General features: G+C 38.0%; 1 protein-coding gene across 2 annotated transcripts in view; it reads right to left on the bottom strand.

Annotated features, from left to right (window-relative positions):
• NETO2 (neuropilin and tolloid like 2) overlaps positions 1–20,229 on the bottom strand; it is a 58,761-nt gene that overhangs the window by 12,373 nt on the left and 26,159 nt on the right. For both annotated transcript variants that reach the window (XM_072827272.1, XM_072827273.1), the window contains exon 7: positions 7,905–8,133. In XM_072827272.1, the coding sequence (XP_072683373.1) occupies positions 7,905–8,133 (229 nt within the window). The remainder of the gene's footprint in view (positions 1–7,904; positions 8,134–20,229) is intronic.

Raw genomic sequence — 20,229 nt, 5'->3', positions numbered from 1 at the left:
TTTCTTGTTCTTCGTGGATAATAAAGCTAAATTAAGGATATGGAGCTAAGTCTACTGCAACTTTTAACTCAGTCTTGTATTTAGTGATTATTGTAAAGACATCACTTGAGGGAGGCTTTTCATCTGTTTACTTCTCATATCTGTACTGATGGAGAAATCATTAATGTATATAGAGAAATACCTTAACTAAGACACATTAGAGAAGAATTTTGCATTTAAGGTTTAGATCAGTGCTGCCCAAAATAAATATAATGTGAGCCAAAATGTGAGGAAGTAGATGCATTAAAAAGCAACAGGAGGAATTAATTTTACTAATAGCTTATTTAACCCAATATATCTGTGCAGAGAAGTGTTACTATAGCAGGACTGAGGTCGCTCCCTTTAGAAGGGTCTGTGTGCAAGGTCTGCCCTTAGCTTTGGCAACTGGGAACTTGGCTTTCCTCCATTCCCAGATGATAAGGTTCACAGGGCCTAGAGTTTGCGTGAACAATGTCATTTATGTCAAATACCTTCTTTCCTGCTATGAGTCTACAATTTTGGTACAGGCAAGGCTGAGAGTGCCTATGTGACCGGCTCCCAATAAAAATCTTGGGTGCTGAGCTCTAACGGGCTTCTCTCCACAAAACGGCTGTGCATGCTACTGCATTTTTTCGTTGTTGGAGAAATGCACATGCATAGTGTGCTCTTCATGGGAGGGAGGGAGTGTTAAGGAAGCCCAAGCGAGGATTTCTCCAGAATCAGACAGTAATTCTCCTTTGTTGATCCCATATCCTTTCAGTCTCAAAAATCTTAGCATAAGTAAGTATTCAAATACATGCTGATTCCTGTGACTCTTTCTAAGAAGTCACCTAACATTTGGTTGGTGTTCAGGAACCTTGAAACAATACCCAAAATATTCTCATTTAACACATATGAAACATTATTCATGAGATATTTTACATTATTTCATTCCACTTCTTTCAAACCCAGGATCTATCTTTATAATTATCGCACATGTCAGTTGAGATGGGCCACATTATGAGTGTTCAGCAGCTACCCGTGGCTGATGGGCACTCCTGGAAAGCACAGATGTAAGATGCTGGGAAGAAGTAAACCAAGGAGAAAGGAAGACAGCTGAAACGCTTTCTTGCTAACCGAAACTCTATCTTTGTATCAAGCACTGCTTTGTAGTCATTTGAAATAGTGAAGCAGCCTTACATAGCTGTTTTAAGTGTGAAAAGTTGATAAAATCTTTTTTGAAACTGCTTAGATTCATAGGGCAACAAGAAGTAGCAACACAGTTTACTCACGGTAAATATCACTGCTGAGCTCTTGACATTTCCAGCTACTTGAGAAACTCACTAAATCCAAAATAACTGGATTAAAAATCCAAATAACTTTTCCCTCTTATCTCTCCAATTTTCATTTTCCAAGTCAGACGGCAGCTATAGGTATCTTTGACCCATTCTGTTACTTTTGTCTGCTCAGTCACCAAATCCTGTTGATGCTACGTCCACAAGTCTCTCTTCTGTCACTGCTTCGGTTCAGACTGTCCTGGTCCCCCCATACCCCCAGGGCTCCCCACTATGGAAGTCAGCCTCCCTCCTACAAAGCCTCTACACCACAACCGAAGCATGGCTCTGATTGTCATTCTGTAGTATGAAACCCTTCAAAACTCCCCAATGCCTTTAATATGAACTCTAATTTTAGCCTTTAATTTAAAGGCCTTCTAACTCTAGTTTTAATCTTTCTTGACTCATTTTTCTCTCTTCTTTCTTCTACTACTTCTTGTGATCCAGATAAGCCTGGGCTCTATGCATTTTATTCCCTCTGTAGCCTCTGTTCGGAATAATAACTTCAATTATTCAACATTTCTACCTTCTAAAACCTACCTGTCCTCAAGAATAAACCCAAGTCCCTACCTTAACTACTTGCTCCATAATCAATGCTGCCTGCTAGAAGTAACCTGCATATTTAATCAGGAAGCACTTCATTTTCTGTCTCAGTCTTTGTCATAGTCATTCCTGCAACTGCCTCATTTGCATATAAGTTACCTCACCTAAGTGACTATAATAAGATCTTTTAGAGCAGGGACTGTTTCATCCATTTTTGTGTCTTCATAGCAAATACAATATCTTGTAAGATAAATGTTAAATAAATGAATGGAAGGCAGGTAGGAAGGGTGGTTGGTTTCATAACCCAGCTAGCCATTTGGCAATTCATCAAGTCTTTTAAAATTATAGATAGGGATCCCTGGGTGGCGCAGCAGTTTGGTGCCTGCCTTTGGCCCAGGGCGCGATCCGGGAGACCCTGGATCGAATCCCACGTCGGGCTCCCAGTGCATGGAGCCTGCTTCTCCCTCTGCCTGTGTCTCTGCCTCTCTCTCTCTCTCTCTCTCTCTCTGTGACTATCATAAATAAATAAAAAAAAAGAAAAGAAAATGTTTAAAAAAAATTAAAAAAAAAATAAATAAAATTATAGATAGAAGAGTTGAGCTATAGCAAAAGCTTGTATAGGTCACATACCATTCATGAATTTAACATAGAATCCATGGAATAGTAATATAATATCTTGAAATTATAAGTAAAGGGAAAAATTGCTAATTCCTAAATTTCTTTTTTAATTTAATTTTATTTTTTTTTAAGATTTTATTTTTTATTTATTCATGAGAGACACAGAGCGAGAGAGAGAGAGAGGCAGAGACACAGGCAGAGGGAGAAGCAGGCACAGGCAGAGGGAGAAGCAGGCCCCATGTAGGGAGCCCGATGTGGGACTCGATCCTGGAGACCCAGGATCACACCCGGCCTGCAGGCGGCACTAAACCGCTGCGCCACCAAGGCTGCCCCTAAATTTATTTATTTATTTTTTATTTTTATTTTAAAAAAAAAATATTTTATTTATTTATTCATGAGAGATACAGAGAGACATAGGCAGAGGGAGAAACAGGCTCCATGCAGGGAGCACGATGTGCTCCCGGGTCTCCAGGATCACACCCTAGGCTGAAGGTGGTGCTAAACCACTGAGCCACCTGGGCTGCCCCTAAGTCCTAAATTTCTTAAGAAAAATATCTGATAGTACCTTACTCTTACACCTTTATATTTACAAATTTTGCTTTGCAAAAATCATATTTTACCATGTTACTGTATTCATTAGTCAGTATATAAAAGTGAAAATATTTCCTTCTGAGGATAATGTAGAAGATCTACCATTTATTTTTAAAATATATGTGATATGAACATATACCTTCAACTACACTGGGGCAGTTTGGATGAGTCTTTAAATGGTAATTTTCTTTGAACAGAAGTGGCCATGAGGAAAGGGACTAGTTGAGAGAGACTAATCATTCAGCACTATCCAAATGCAGATTAAAATTAAATCAAGCCAAAAACATGATGGTATTTTTGAAGGCCATTTTTAAAAAAATCAAAGCTAATATAATATGATTTGCACTTATGACAAAATCAACAAAACAGTCATTTGGACTTTTATAGGAGATAGGCAATAGAACCAATTTTTTCCTAGAATTTGTTCATGTGAATTATCAGAAGTTTAAGGGAAGGATCCTAAAATCTGTCCTCAAGAGTGTCTCCACTTTTAAGCTAGGTCAGGATCTATACATGAGCTACCCCATTCTTTAATATGAAAAGGTTCTCACATGCCCACAAAATAGTAAAAATGACTTTTATTTTTTTAATTTTAATTTTTAAAAGATTTTATTTATTCACAAGAGAGAGAGAGGCAGAGACACAGGCAGAGGGAGAAGTAGGCTCCATGGAGGGAGCCCAATGTGGAACTCGATCCTGGGACTCCGGCAGAAGGGAGGTGCTCAGCCACTAAGCCACCCAGGCATCCTGTAAAGATGACTTTTAAAGACATAACTAACTCATAAAAAGACAAAACCCCATTATAACCACAAAGAAAATATCTAAAGAATATACACAAATGGAAATTCAAATGTGTTGCCACAAAAAATCGATTAACCACAAAAGAAAGTAATAATGAAGGAAATGAGGGACAAAAAGCTTTAAGACATTTAGAAAACAAAAAAACAAAACAAAAACAAAAACAAAAACAAAAAAAAAAAAAAGACATTTAGAAAACAAACAGCCAAAGGGCAGAAGTCCTTCCTTCTTACTAATTACTAAAAATCTAAATGAGTTAAACCCTCTATTCAAAAAGCAGAGATTGACAGAATAGATCATAAAACCCTCCTACAAGGTCCAATTATATACTGTTCTATAAAAGACTCACTTTAGATCTAAAGATAAAAATTGGTTGAAAAGGGCAGCCCTGGTGGCGCAGCGGTTTAGCACCGCCTGAAGCCCGGGGTGTGATCCTGGAGATCCCGGATCGAGTCCCACGTCAGGCTCCCTGCATGGAGCCTGCTTCTCCCTCTGCCTGTGTCTCTGCCTCTCTCTCGCTCTCTCTGAATAAATAAATAAATAAATCTTTAAAAAAAAAATTGGTTGAAAATGAATAAATGGAGAAAGATGTTCCATGCAAATAGTTACCAAAAAGACAGCTGGGCTGGCTATACAAATACTGACAAAAGTAGACTTTAAATCAAAACTGTTGCAAATGACAATGAGGGACACTGTTATTGGTAAAAGAGATTCATCAAGAAGATACAACAATTATAAAAAAATATAAACCAAAAATCAGAGTCCTAAAGTATAGGAAGCAAACACTATTAGAATTTAAGGGAGAAATTAGATACTCTACAAAAATGGTTGGAGACTTCAATATTCCACTTTCAATAATGGGTAAAACAGCCATACAGAAGATAAATAAGCAAATACAAGACTAATACTATAAACCAACTGGACCTAATAGATACATACATAAAGTTCCACCCAAAAACAGAGAAATACACATTTTTCTCACGTGTATATAGAGCTTTCTCCAGGATGGACCAAATGTTCTGCCACAGACACATAAAAATCTTAAAAGACTGACATGATACAAAGTATCTTTTGTATCTTTTTCAAATAAACTGGAAAATTCATAAATATGTGGAAATTAGGGATGCCTGGGTGGCTCAGCAGTTGAGCGCCTGCTTTCGGCTCAGGGCGTGATCCTGGAGTCCTGGGATTGAATCCGACATCAGGCTCCCTGCATGGAGCCTGCTTCTCCCTCTGCCTGTGTCTCTGCCTCTCTCTCATTCTCTCTCTCTCTCTCTCTCTGTCTCATGAATAAATAAATAAAATCTTAAAAAAAAAAAGAAAATTTGAATAGATCTCTAACTAGCAAGAAGACTGAATCAGTAATCAAACTATCTCCCAACAAAGAAAGGCCCTGAACTGGATGGTTTCACTGGTGAATTCTACCAAATGTTTATAGAATGTCAATTCTCAAGCTTTTCCAAAAAGTTGAAGAGAAGGGGTCACTTCTTACTCATTCTAAAGACCAGCATAACCATCTACTAAAGCCAGAAAGATACTATTAGAAAACTACAGACCAATTCTCCTCATGCATATTGATGCAAAAATCCTCAACAAAATACTAGCACTGAATTCAGCAACATATTAAAAGGATTATACACCATGACAAAGTGGGACTTATTCCTGGAACAGAAAAATGGTTCTACACACAAAAATCAATGTAATATACATTAACAGAATGAAAGGGGAAAAAATGACATGATCATTTCCATTGAACCAGAATTTGACAAAATTCAACATCCTTTCATGATGAAAACACTCAATAAACTAGGACCAGATGAAAACTTCCTCAACGTGATAAAAGCCATATATGAAAACCCCACAGCTAACACCTATTCAACAGTGAAAGGCTGAAAGCTTTTCTCCGAAGATCAGACACAAGACATGGGTGTCCCTTTTCATTTCTATTCAGTATAGTACTAGAAGTTCTAGCAAGAACAATGAGACGAGAACAGGAAATGAAAAATAAAATAGCATCCAATATTGGAAAAGTACCTGTTCGCAGACAACATAATCTTATATGTAGAAAACGCTAACAAGATTACACACTAATAAACTAATTCAGCAATGCTGCAGGATACAAACAGCAAACAAAAATCAGGTGCATTTCTACATACTAACAATGTAGACTTGTATACAGAACAAAACCTTTTTTTAGAAGATTCTATTTATTCATGAGAGAATACACAGAGAGAGGCAGAGACATAGGCAGCCGTCTCTGGGGACCCCGATATGGGACTCTATCCTGGAACTCCAGGATCATGCCCTGAGCCAAAGGCAGATGCTCAACTGCCGAGCCACTCAGGCATCTCCAGAATAAAACATTCTTGAAAAAAAATAAAAACAACAAACAAACTGGGAGACATTTTGGGTTCATACACTGGAAGACTTAATATTAAGATGACACTACTATTTAAAAGCAATCTATGGATTCATTATGATTCCTATAAAAAAAAACCCTGTAAGCGTTTTTAGCAGTGTTTTCTGAGGAGAAGAAAAGGGCTTCTTGGAAATATGGTTGGGTCTACGGCCATACCACCCTGAATGCGCCCGATCTCGTCTGATCTCGGAAGCTAAGCAGGGTCGGGCCTGGTTAGTACTTGGATGGAAATATGGTTGGTTCTAGGGCTGGGCCAGGGAAAACACAATCAGGCGTGGGCTATCTTGTGGTGATAGAAAGAAAGTGATTTAAACACCCCCCCCCCCCCCGCCAAAACAACAAAAAACAAAGGATAAAAGAGACAAGTTGAAGGAGCTCCCAATGGCCAAAGCTGGGACTTTGAGCAACAAAATAATGTTAGTATTATACTAATTGTATGTTATATATAATTTTATATGTATAATAATAATGGCATAAAATAAAAATCCATAAACTCATACTGATATAAATCACCAAAAGATAAATGAGGGGAAAAACAGTTCTTCCTCACAAAAGAATTACAATTAATAAGTGTAGAAGGAATAATGGAGACAGTAAACTACCATTAGGTAAACACTATGGTATCACCTATTACAGATGAAAACCATTAACAGACACTATAATTATGAGCAAAGGGATATGCATAGTCTCAAAGAGCATTATTAACTAGAAATGAAAAAATTAGTAACATTATAGTGGAGAATCTTGACAGAGAGCTCCCCAAGGAAGTGAGGGAAGTTAATGAGGGACAAATCTGCATTACACACATCCACCTCACCGGTGTGATGTGCAGGAAAAGGTGTAATGTCCTCTCTGTGATACTGACAGAAATATATAACCTCAAATGAATCCATGAGAAAACATCAGAGAAACTCAAATGGACAACATTCTACCAAATAAATGGCCAGTGCTCTTCAAATGTATCAAGGTCACCAAAGAATGAGGCACCATCACAGACTGAGGAGACTAAAGGAGAGATGACAAGTAGATAGATGCAACGTGGATCCTGCATCAGAAAAAGACATTAATGGGAAAACCAGTGATGTGTGGATATGGTCTATGTATCAGTCAATAATACTGTATCAGTGTTCATTTTCAGTTTTACTATACTATTAGGGGAATCTGAGTAAAGGACACATGAAAATTCTGTCCTATTTAAAAAATTTTAGATCAGCTTAAAATTATTTAAAAAGAAAAAGCAGCCTACCTAAATTTTGATGAGCATGGTTTGGCAGGCTCATAATGATTCACCAAGCTGAATTAATACTACTTTTTTTTTTAAATTAATACTACTGATAATTATTTTTAAATTTGAAAATCTTGAAGTTTCCATTCTGCATTTCCTGCCATATGTTTACACCTTTGTAATAAGGCAGTGTTGCAATGTATGTATTAATGTGGTTTTTCACCTAGAACAGATAATTCTTTGAGAACAGTGACTAAAACTTAGTTATTTCTGCCTTCTCTTTGACTTGCAGTCTTTGTCAAGAGGAAATGCACCATAATTGAATTCTGAATGAATGAAAATTGTGTAAAAAGATCTCAGTGTTGTAGTATTTACTTACGCTCCACAAAGGAAGTAAAGAGCATTCTGAATCTGCTCAGCCGACTGCCCTCATCGGCCCACATTCGGATCACTCCAACTCCTGTTTTCAGCATTACGTCATTGGCCACGGTGCTGCAAAACTTGGCCTTCAGATTTTCAATAGAACTGCTTCCATCATAAACTGCAACAAAGTTTCTCTTGCATTCATTTGAGTGCTCCATTTGATAATCTAGGAACCTCAAATAAATCTGTAACATTAAAACAAAGAAAAACCCTGCTTTTGAAAAGATAAATTTGAATGTTGTAGTTTCACTATCTTGTCAACATGGTAGATATGACAGCTGACAGAAACCCAACAGCTAGAAGGCTGGCATCGAAGGAGTTAAAAGAACTAAGGCTGCCGGTCTCCTTTGGTTCTTAGTGGAACTAAGCATTAAGAAACTGAAAGTTAGTGTTTTGTCTATAAAGAAACCTTTTGCTCCATGAGGCTCACTGGCTCTATTACATGTTTTTTTTTTTTTTTTTTTTTTTTTTTATGATGGCACCGACCAATTGGGAAAATGAATCAATCACTCAGCAACTGTTGGGATTTTTTTTTTCCCCCAGTTTTTTAAGTTTAAACCCAAGTTTAATTGTAACATATATATATATCCTGTAACACATCAAAACCATTTTTATCTTATCTATACTCTTCATAACCATACACGTCCCCCATGATCTCCTGTCATTTATCCCCTATTCTATATTGCACATTTATGTAGTTTTAAGGCTTCACCCCATAAATAACAATTTCTACATTTTCAATCAGGAAGATATAAATTGCAGTATCAAAATAAGCACTATCTATTTTGTTTAGCATTCTCTTTTTTGAAATTTTATAGGCAGCTTGCTACCTGGCACTAAGTTCTTAAAATACAGTTGGCCCACTTTTGTTTGAAGATTTCCTTTAGATTATAGGCTTAGAAAGACTGGGAGCATTCATGTTCAGGTTGTGGGCTTAGAAACACATCATGCATAGCTCTAAAGAAGTGAATGCAGTAGCTATTATTCCTTACAGGCAGGGAGAAAATTAAGGTTCAGATGATTAAGAATTTGCCCAAGGTTACTCAGAGTGATGTGACCTAGGTTGGTCAAACACTTGTGTTCTCTCCACTCCCTGGGATGTCTTTTATGCGCACACACACACACAGTTCACTTTTTGCTCTAGTTGCCCCTATGTGACTCTATAATTAAAATTTTAGTGAGCAGAGAATAAAGATTTCCTTTGTCATTAAACACATAATAAGTATTCATTCTGGTTTCTATCTCTGAGGTAGCAGTATGATGCCACCTCCATCTATTTATTTATTTATTTATTTTTAATTTTTATTTATTTATGATAGTCACAGAGAGAGAGAGAGAGGCAGAGACACAGGCAGAGGGAGAAGCAGGCTCCATGCACCGGGAGCCCGACGTGGGATTCGATCCCGGGTCTCCAGGATCGCGCCCTGGGCCAAAGGCAGGCGCCAAACCGCTGCGCCACCCAGGGATCCCTCCATCTATTTATTTAAAGATTTTATTTTTAAGTAATCTCTATGCACAGCATGAGCTTGAATGCACAACCATAAGATCAGGAGTCACCTGCTCTACTGATTGAGCCAGCCAGTCACATCCTGCCTCTTAATTTAAAAGACTTTATATAAAAACAATGTAATGTCAGGTATCTCTTCCCGCTAAAATACCTTGATGGCACAAACTAAGAGCAAAAAATTAAAAAATACACCTCAAAGGGATATATATTGACCAAGTAATTTTCATTTGGAATGATCATTTATTTGAAATGATCATTGGTTACTTACTTCCATGAAAATGGTAGAGAATCAGAATTAAATAGGATTACCATTTCAAAACTTCACAAAATCTTCACAAATATATTACATAGAAACAACAGGTTTCCTTAAATATAACACTAGTTCTCAATTTCTCCATTGTTTACATAATCGAAACATTTTGTCCATGGTTCTGTGGTAGTGAGCAAGTATCACTAATACCGTAATTCTCTTCTCTAGTATACTGTGAGGCCTTCCAATGAGAACCATGTGCTAATTATATCTAGTGTAATTCTTGCTCATAGCAAGTAATGAATACATGACTAGGTTTATAAAACCATGAACTGGTAGATCTAAGAAAAATAATCAAGAAGTCTGAAGTATCTGCTCTCTGCTTTTTTTTTTTAATCCAAAGAAACATGGTACTGTACAGGCCATAGTTAATGCTCCTTAAAGATATATTTTTTAAGTCATATGATCATGACATTCTTTTCTGTTATGAATGCAGCTAAATATTGAAATGGTTTAGTTCAACTAATTTTCAGGAAATATTTCTTAACAAAGGGTGCGTGGGTGGCTCAGCTAGTTAGGCATCTGACTTTGACCTAGGTCATGACCTCAGGGGTCCTGTGATCCAGCCCTACCTCCCTGTCCAGCTCCCCTTTCAGTGGGGAGTCTGTTTCTTTGCCTTTTGTCCCTTCCCCTGCTCATCTTCAATCTAATAAACAAATCATCTTAAAAAAAAATTCTAACAATAAAAACCTGACAAATTGAAATGGCGGGGGGTGGGGGTGGGGGCACAAACTACTTCTCTTTCTCCCAGGCTGTATGACAGGTCTGCTAATGCTCCTGGTCTCTTATTCCACTCCTACACCCTCCTCAGGGAAGTGGAGTGAGTTACCTTGAGGATATGGAGTCTGGTCTCTTTTTCCTGCCTTCTTTCTTTCCCTGGACTGGTGAGTAGGAAGCAGTGACCTGAATAAGTGGGTTTTCTCTGCAGATGCAAACTTTCCTGGGGCTGGACTGGTCTAGGCTAGACTTAGGTGGGTGGTAGAACTGATGGGTAGAGAATTAGCAAGTCTAATACAACTCTCTCACTAAGCTGCTTCCTCTAGCCTTTGCTGTAATAAAGGAGCTATTTTGAATCTCCATATTCTCAATGTGAAAGGAAAAAGGAATGCTGTCTATTGGTGCCTCAGAAGACAGCTCCCACCAATGCAATGAAATCTTCTATGGACAATGAAAGGAACTACGGACATTATCTTGGAGGTACTGGGTGTTTCCTTCCAGACAAGGAAGGGAATACTGCAATATATAGTGAGTCAAATTAAGTTTTTGGTTTCCCAGTGCATAAAACAGTTAGCTTGTACTGTGGTCTGTTAAGCATGCAATAGCATTGTTTACAAAATGTACATTCCTTAATTCAAAAATTCTTATTGCTAAAAAAAAATGCTAACCAGCATCTAAGTTTTCAGCAAATCATAATCCTTCTGCTGGTGGATGGTCTTGCCTCAATGTGGATGGCTGCTGACTGATCAAGGTGGTGGCTGCTGAAGGCTGTGACAATTTCTTTTTTTTTTTTTTTAAGATTTTATTTATTTATTCATGAGACACACACAGAGAGAGAGAGAGAGAGAGAGAGAGAGAGAGGCAGAGACACAGGCAGAGGGAGAAGCAGGCTCCATGCAAGAAGCCTGATATGGGACTCGATCCCCAGTCTCCAGGATCACAACCTGGCTGCAGGCGGCGCTAAACCGCTGCGCCACTGGGGCTGCCCTGTGACAATTTCTTAAAAAATGAAGTTTGCTGCACTGATTTGACTCTTCTTTCACAAATAACTTCTCTGCAGACTGTGATGCTGTTTAGTAGCATTTTAACCACAGAATTTATTTTAAAATGGAATCAATCCTCTTAAGCCCTACAGCTGTTTTATCAACTAAACTCATGTAATATTCTGATTCCTCTGTTGTCATTTCAACAGTCTTCACCAGGAGCAGATTCCATCTGAAGAAATCACTTCGTGCTTATCAAAAAGAGCAACTCTCATATGATGTAACGAGCATTGGGTATTATATAAGACTGATGAATCACTGAACTCTACCTCTGAAACTAATAATATATTATGTTAATTGAATTTAAATAAAAAAATAAACATCCATTCTAACCCCAAATAAAAAAAAGGAGCAAACTCCTCATCAGTTCACATTTGATCATGAGATTGCAGTGATTCAGTCACATCTCCAGGTTCCAGTTCTAATTCTAGTTCTCTTGCTGTTTCATCACATCTGCAGAAGTGAAGTCTTGAATCTTTAATTTGTAAAACATGCAGTATTTGTGAAGCACAGAAAAAGGAGGAATGCCTGTATAGCATTCCAGATCAAAAGGAGACACACAATAATTGGCACTGCAACCGACTACTGACATTAGATCCCTGTCTTACAGGACAGAAAATCAATTCTTAAATGTAAAAACTAATGCATACACATAAAATATAGAAGTATAGTTCTATAACCTTTGGTTAGGAAAGTTTATTAAAAACAAACACAGAAGACACAAGATATAAAGACAAAACTAATCAATTATGTAAAATAAACTTAACTTCCAGAACCAGCCAAGATTAAATACAGTATGGCTTACTTCTCCTATTACAACTAAAAACTGAGGATAAAATATGAAAAGCAACTACATGAGAATTCTGGAAAGTAAAAGATGGGTGTAGGTGGGAAGTCAAACTTGAATGACCCATAAAGAGGGTGAGGTTCAGTTTTTTTTTGTCTCCTGAGCTGATTCAAGAACTCACGGCAAAAACAGATGCCAGGGACTCCGGGAACTTAGAGAGAGCCCCAGCCAGAAGACTGGCAAGAGGGCCCCCTTTCCAAGCTGAAGAGTGGGGTGAAGCAGGGATATCTGGTTTGTTCTTTCCACTCTATCAGCTCTGCCCTGGGTCAGCACCAGTTGTTTTTTTTTTTTTTTTTTTTTAATTTTTATTTATTTGTGATAGTCACAGAGAGAGAGAGAGAATGAGGCAGAGACACAGGCAGAGGGAGAAGCAGGCTCCATGCACCGGGAGGCCGACGTGGGATTCGATCCCGGGTCTCCAGGATCGCGCCCTGGGCCAAAGGCAGGCGCCAAACCGCTGCGCCACCCAGGGATCCCCCAGCACCAGTTGTAAAGATCTGTGTGCAGCAGCTATAGCAGCATCTAAACCCCCAAGAGAAATCCCATCTCTCTAACTAGCAGGATTGAGAAAAGGATATGATGTTGGGGGAGTATGGAGGGAATTCCTATTATTTTTTTCCCTTCTCTCTTAGATACTCAAAACTCACAACAGGTTAGGAGGCAGAAATTGAAGGAAACAACTTTCTGGCCACTAGAGGAAATGGGAAAAGGAAACCATGCTATCTGGAAAATGTGAAGGAGGTCTTGGACAAGAACACGGAGCTAAAGAAAATGCACTAATTCTGGTTTACCACTCCCCGCACCCCCAGCTGTGTATTCATCAAACAGAACTAAAGAAATATGACAAAGGTGTTGAGAATGAAACTATAGTACAAGCCACTGTCCAAATCCCTGAGTGGCACATGCCCTGGGCAAGACCACAAAGACCCAACCACCATTGGAACCACCACCCACATAAAGTGACATGGCACATGCAATCTGAATCTAACTGGGTAGATTGCCTGACAAAAATAAAACGAGTAACAAAAATCAACATTTTCCAGGTATTTCTAACAGGGTTCACAGTGTCATATATTCAAACTGTCCAGGACATAAGAAAAAATTACTCACATATAAAGAACCAGGAAATGTGAATTCTGAAATGAAAAAAAAAAGAGTCAAGAGATCCCAGTCCTAATGAGACCCAGATATTGGAATTGCCAAAGACTTTAAAGACTTTTTGTTTTGTTTCTTAAGAGAGAGAAAGAGAGAGAGAGTGCACACATGAAAGAGGCAAAGGAAGACAGAGACTTTTAAGCAGTTTTCATGACCAGTGATGAGCCTGACATGGAACTCGATCCCATGACCTTGAGATCATGACCTGAGCTGAAGTCAAGAGTTGGATGCTTAATGGACTGAGTTACCCAGGTGCCTCAGAACTGTCAGAGACTCTGAAGCAACAATATAAACATATTCCATAAGGTAAAGGCAAACACTGAGGGAGTAGAAAAATCACAGTAGAGAAATATAAATTATGAAAAAGAACCAAATGGAAACTTTAGAACTGAAAATGAAAAATACCTGAAACAAAAAATTTGCTGTATGGGCCCAAGAATGGGGAGGATAGAGGAAAGTCAACCAACTAGAAGATGACTCAGGAGAAACTATCTAATATGAGATACTGAGAAAAAAGGATTGAGGACAAATGAATAAAGCCTCAGGGACCTGTGGGACAACTTCAAAAGGCTTAACACATCACTTAAGTTTCAGAAGGAGAAGAGACTCCTACAAAAAAAAATTTTTTTTGAAGAAATAATTGTTAAAAATGTCCCAAGTTTGGTGAAAGGCAAAAATTTACAGATTCAAAAAGTTCAGCAAACACCAAACAGGATAAGAACAAACAGAAACAAGGGCCACACACTTCAAAATTGAACTACTTGAAATTGAAGATTTAAAGTCTTGAGATCTGAAAGAGGAAAATGATGTATTCTGTAGAAGCAAACTACCTGAATGACTGTGGATTGCTCTTCAGAAATCATCAAAGCCAAAGACAGTGCATCAAAAATTTTAAGCCCTGAAAAAGAGAACTTGGGAACATTAGAATTTTATATCCAGCAAACATATTCTTTCAGGAATGAGGGCAACATAAATAAAAACCTTGGTAAAGACTTAAGAGACTTAGAGTTTGTTGTATACAGATCTGCTATGAAAGAAATGCCTAAACAAATTCTTTAGATAAAAGAGAAAGGATACTGGGGCACCTGGGTGGCTTAGTGGTTGAGGGACAGGTCATGATCCCAGGGTCCTGGGATTGAGTCCTGTGTGGGGCTCCCCATAGGGAGCCTGTTTTTCCTTCTGCCAATGTCTCTGCCTCTTTCTGTGTGTCCCTCATGAATAAATAAATAAAATCGTAAAAAAAAAAAGGGGGGGGGGAGAGAAAGGTCATTAGAATGAATCTTGGAACTTCATAAATGAAACAGAAATGATAAATACCTGAATAAATAAACCATCAAGAATAAAAAAGGAGGGCATCACTACAGACCTTACATTAAGAATAAAAAGGGAAAAAAAAAAAAAAAAAAAAAAGAATAAAAAGGGGGCATTTGGCTGGCTCGGTCAGTGGTATGTACAATTCTTGATCTTGGGGTTGTAAGTTGAGCCCCATGTTGGGTGTAGAGACTACTTAAAAATAAACTCTTAAAACAAGAAGAATAAAAAAAATACAGTGAACAGCTCTATGACCCCAAATCAGATGACTCAGATGAAATGGACAAATTCCTTAAAAGGAACAAATTGCCCAAACACTTCTAACAAGAAATATGAGGCATTTTTTGGAAATCCCTTAAAAATATGGGCTGGTTACTAGGGGAAACAACTATGAGTTTAAGGTTTAAACTTTCAGTTCCACCACAATTTCTGGGGAGGGGCAGGGGTGTGGCTGAAGGTTAAATCAAGCACCAACGGTCAATGATTTAATCAACCATGCCACAGAAAAAAGCCTTCATAAAAACTCAAAAGGTTTGAAAGCTTCCAAGTTGGTGAAACAGAATTTTTCCATTCTGCCATTGTGCTAGGCTCCACACTCCACGGGGATAGGAGTTTCTTTGTTCAGGACCTCCTCACCTATGTTTTTTCATCTAGCTGTTGATTAAAAAAAAAAAAATATTTATTTATTCATTGGGGGGGGTGCAGAGACATAGGCAGAGGGAGAAGCAGTCTCCATGAAGGGAGCCCGATGTGGGACTCAATCCGGGATCCCGGGATCACGCCCAGAGTCGAAGGCAGATGCTCAACCACTGAGCCACCCAGGCACCCCTGATTTTTATCCTTTAATATGCTCTTACTTAAAATTTAAGTAAGTAAATTGGCTTCCTGAGTTCTCTAAGCCTCTCTAGCAAATTAATCAAACTCAAGGAGGGGCTCATAGAAACCTGATTTATAGCCAATTGGTCAGAAGCACAGGTGACAACCTGGACATGAGACTGGCATCTTAAGTGGAGGCCAGACTTGTGAGACTGAGCCCCTAATTCTTGGAATCTGATGCCATCTCCAGGTAGATCAGAACTGAGCTGAATTGTAGGACACCCAGCTAGTGTCTGAGAACTGCTTGGTCTTAAAAAACAAAAACAAAACCAACAAACAAACAAAAACAAAAACAAAGGAAAAACAAAAAACTCTACAAATTGGAAATGGTATCAGAATCATCACCCCAGGGCAGCCCGGCTGGCTCAGTGGTTTAGCACCGCCTTCAGCCCACGGCCTGATCCTGGAGACCTGGGATTGAGTTCCATGTCAGGCTCCCTGCATGGAGCCTGCTTCTCCCTCTGCCTCTGCCTCTCTCTCTCTCTCATGAATAAATAAAATCTTAAAAAAAAAAAAAAAAAATCACCCCAGAAAATAGATGCAAAAATCCTCAACAAAATATCAGCCAATCTAATCTAGCAACATATGTAAAAAGTATAATACTTTCATATAATCACAACTAAATGTGGTTTATCCTAGGAATGCAAGGCTGGTTTAAATTTTGAAAAGTAAATGTAATCCACTATTATAAATAGACTAAAAAAGAAAAGCTACATGATCAATTTGTTAAACAATCAACATCCATTTAATGAAAATCTCAGAGAAACAGATCAGAACTTCTGTAACCTGGTAAACGGCATCTATAAAAACCCAGAGCTGACACCATACTTAATGGTGAAAACCTGAATGCTTTCCCCCTCAAAATCAATAACAAGGTAATTCCTATTCAGCACCACATTGGAAGCTGTAGAGTGCACAAGTGTAGACTTTAAAGCTCCAATAAACAAGACAATGTGGCACTGACAAAAGGACAGACATCCACAAAACAGAACCGAGCCCAGAAATAGATTCTTACAAATAAAGCTATTCTTATTATTTTTTTTTCTTTTTTTTTTTATTCTTATTATTTTTAACAGAGATACAAAGGCAATTCAATGGAGAAAGAAGTCTTCAACAAATGGTGCTAGAAAAATCAGACATCCATAGCCAAAAATAAAAAGAGACAAAGAATAAGAATCTTGAGCTATACCTAATACCTTATACAAAAATTAACGCAAAATGGGTCATAAACCTAAGTATAAAATTGTAAAAGTTTCAGAAGGAAATGTAGGAACAAATTCTTAGGACTTTGGGTCAAAGAGCTCTTAGATACATCATAGGAAAATTCATTTAAAAACTCATAACTTGACTGCATGAAAATTAAACTTTTTCTCTGTGAAAGACACTGTTGAATGAAAAGCCACCAACTGGGAGAAAATGTTTGCAAATCACTTGCCAAAAGTCTTAATTCAGAACTCGAAACTGAACAGTAAGAAAACTACCTAATCTTAAAATGGCCATGGCAGACACTTCATCAAAGATTTAGACATTATAAATCTGCAAGTTAAAACTTACAGCATATACCTTCGAGTAACTATAATTAAAAAAAGAACAACTGATAATACCAAGTGCTGAGAACTATGTAGAGCAATTGAAAATTTGATAACACCCCTTGTTCCAATGCCAAACAATATAAGCACTTTGGAAAACAGCTTGGTGGTTTCTTATAAAGCTATCATGTGAATCAGTAGTCTCAGGGATGGATATCCAGAAAAATTAAAAACATGTTTACACAAAACAACCTGTACAGAAATGTAACAGTTTTATCCATAATAACCAAAAATTGGAAACAGTCCAAATGTTGTTTAGCTGGTAAGAGTAAACTACAGTAAGCATATCTATATAATAAAATATGTTCAGCAATAAAACAGATAAACTATTGGTACATGCACTAACAATAATCTCAAATGCATCATCTAAATGAAAGAATTCAGACTCACACAAACTGTGATTCTATTTATATGAAGTTTTGGAAACTGCAAAACTATAGAATAGCAAAAGATCATTAGTTGCTAAGAGTCAAGATTGAAGATTGGTTTTGACTGTAGAGGAACAGCATGAGATAATTTCTTGGGGGTGATGGATTTTTTTTTATAAAGATTTGATTTATTAATGAGAGACAGAGAGAGAGAGAGAGAGAGGCAGAGACACAGGCAGAGGGAGAAGCAGGCTCCATGCAGGGAGCCTGATGTGGGACTCGATCCCGGGTCTCCAGGATCAGGCCCTGGGCTGAAGGCAGCTCTAAACTGCTGAGCCACCCAGGCCACCCAGACTGTTCTGGATTATGGTAGCTGTCATAGGACTATGCATTGCAAAAAATTTTACTATATGTTACTTGACATGACCAAGTATCCTGACACAACCAAGTGCCAGCAAGGATTGAATAATGAAAATGCTCTTAACTTGCTTTATTATTTTTTTTTAAATTTTTATTTATTTATGATAGTCAGAGAGAGAGAGAGAGGGAGGCAGAGACATAGGCAGAGGGAGAAGCAGGCTCCATGCAGGCTCCATGCACCGGGAGCCTGATGTGGGATTCGATCCCGGATCTCCAGGATTGCGCCCTGGGCCAAAGGCAGGCGCCAAACCGCTGCGCCACCCAGGGATCCCTCTTAACTTGCTTTAAAAGAATAAACTGCCACAAACACTTTGTAAAGCCTTTGGCATGCTCTGGTAAAGCTGAAAATGGTCATGTCCTACAATACAAAAACTACACTTCTGGATATATTACTAAACAAAATCATCACACATAGGCATAATAAAAATACAAAAATGTTTAGAGCAGCATTATATTTAATATATTAAAATGTGAAAGCAGGGGCGCCTGGGTGTCTCAGTCGGTTGAGCGACTGACTCTTGATTTCAGCACAGGTCATGATCTCAGTGTTGTGAGCTCAAGCCTCACAGTGGGCTCTGCACTTAGCAGGGAGTCAGCTTGAGATTCTTTCTCTCCCTCTCTCCTTGCCTTAAATAAATAAACTTAAAAAAAAAGCGGAAGCAAATTAAATGTCTAAAAGAATGGATAGTGATTTATTTCCACAATTGATACAAATTTTAAAAATATACAGAATAGTATATATTTGCATAGTGCATAAATATGAAGATACAAAACTGTATATAGGAATTATAAAACTCAAACTCATGATAGGGTACGTAGAAAAGATAATGGGAACATGGATTTCCTCTATACCTATAATATTAATAGTTTTTCCTTTCTTATTTGATAATATTTACTTATCTAAGTGTTAACGAAATTATTCTTAGTTCTTGCTCTCTTTCTGAAATACTTCTTGGAGAAATTCTATATTCATAAATTTTTAGAAGTGTTGTTTGTAATATTGAACACTGGAAAATGTAACTTTAATCACTAAATTTTAAAAATTAAAAACCCAAAATATTATACACAATTGACATGGGAATTGGATCAAATTTTTAAAACTGTGTTTAACCAGGGATCCCTGGGTGGCGCAGCGGTTTGGCGCCTGCCTTTGGCCCAGGGCGCGATCCTGGAGATCTGGGATCAAATCCCACGTCAGGCTCCCGGTGCATGGAGCCTGCTTCTCCCTCTGCCTGTGTCTCTGCCTCTCTCTCTCTCTCACTGCGTGCCTATCATGAATAAATAAAAATTAAAAAAAAAACAAAAACAAAACTGTGTTTAACTAAATGGGCAACCAGATTTAAGAAATTTGAAGGAGGGACGCCTGGGTGGCTCAGTGGTTGAGCATCTGCCTTTGGCTCAGGGCATGATCCTGGGGATCAAGTCCCACATCGGGCTCCCTGCGTAGAGCCTGCTTCTGCCTCTCTGTGTCTCTCATGAATAAATAAATAAAATCTTTAAAAAAAAAAAAAAGAAATTCAAAGGAAAAAATGTTAAAGATTAAACACTCTAACCAGTTAATAGTCAAAATGGGATAAAGCAGTTAATGGGTGATGTTTCAGAAAAATCTACTTATGTATAAAAAAGAAGTCACTGGTGTTTGAGTATGCAAGTAGTTTTCCAGTCCATTGTTCTCGGTGGCCCTTCTATAAAAATACAGGCATACCTTGTTTTTTGTGCTTCTCAGATACTGCATTTTTTACATATTGAAAGTCTGTGGCAACACTGTATCCAGCAAATCTATCAGAGCCAGTTTTCCAACAGAATTTGCTCATTTTGTGTCTCTGGGTCACATTTGGTAATTTTCCCAATATTTCAAACTGAAATTAATAGATTTGAATTGCAACAATCTCATGATAAAACTTTAACAGAAGAGGACTTTCTCATGGGTGAGCAAAGAAAGTGATTCTTCAGATGGAAGGTACTCCCGGTGAAGATGGTGTGAAGACTGCTGAAATGACAACAGAGAATTCAGGATATCACATGAACTCAGTTGATAAAGCAGCCACAGGGTTTAAGAGGATTGACTCCATTTTAAAAGTTGTTCTGTGGGTAAAATCTACCAAACAGCATCATACGGCGCAGAGAAATCATTTGTG

Source organism: Canis lupus, chromosome 5 (assembly GCF_048164855.1).
Source record: "Canis lupus baileyi chromosome 5, mCanLup2.hap1, whole genome shotgun sequence".
NCBI classification, from domain to species: Eukaryota; Metazoa; Chordata; class Mammalia; order Carnivora; family Canidae; genus Canis; species Canis lupus.
This window is presented reverse-complemented; position numbering and strand designations above follow the sequence as displayed.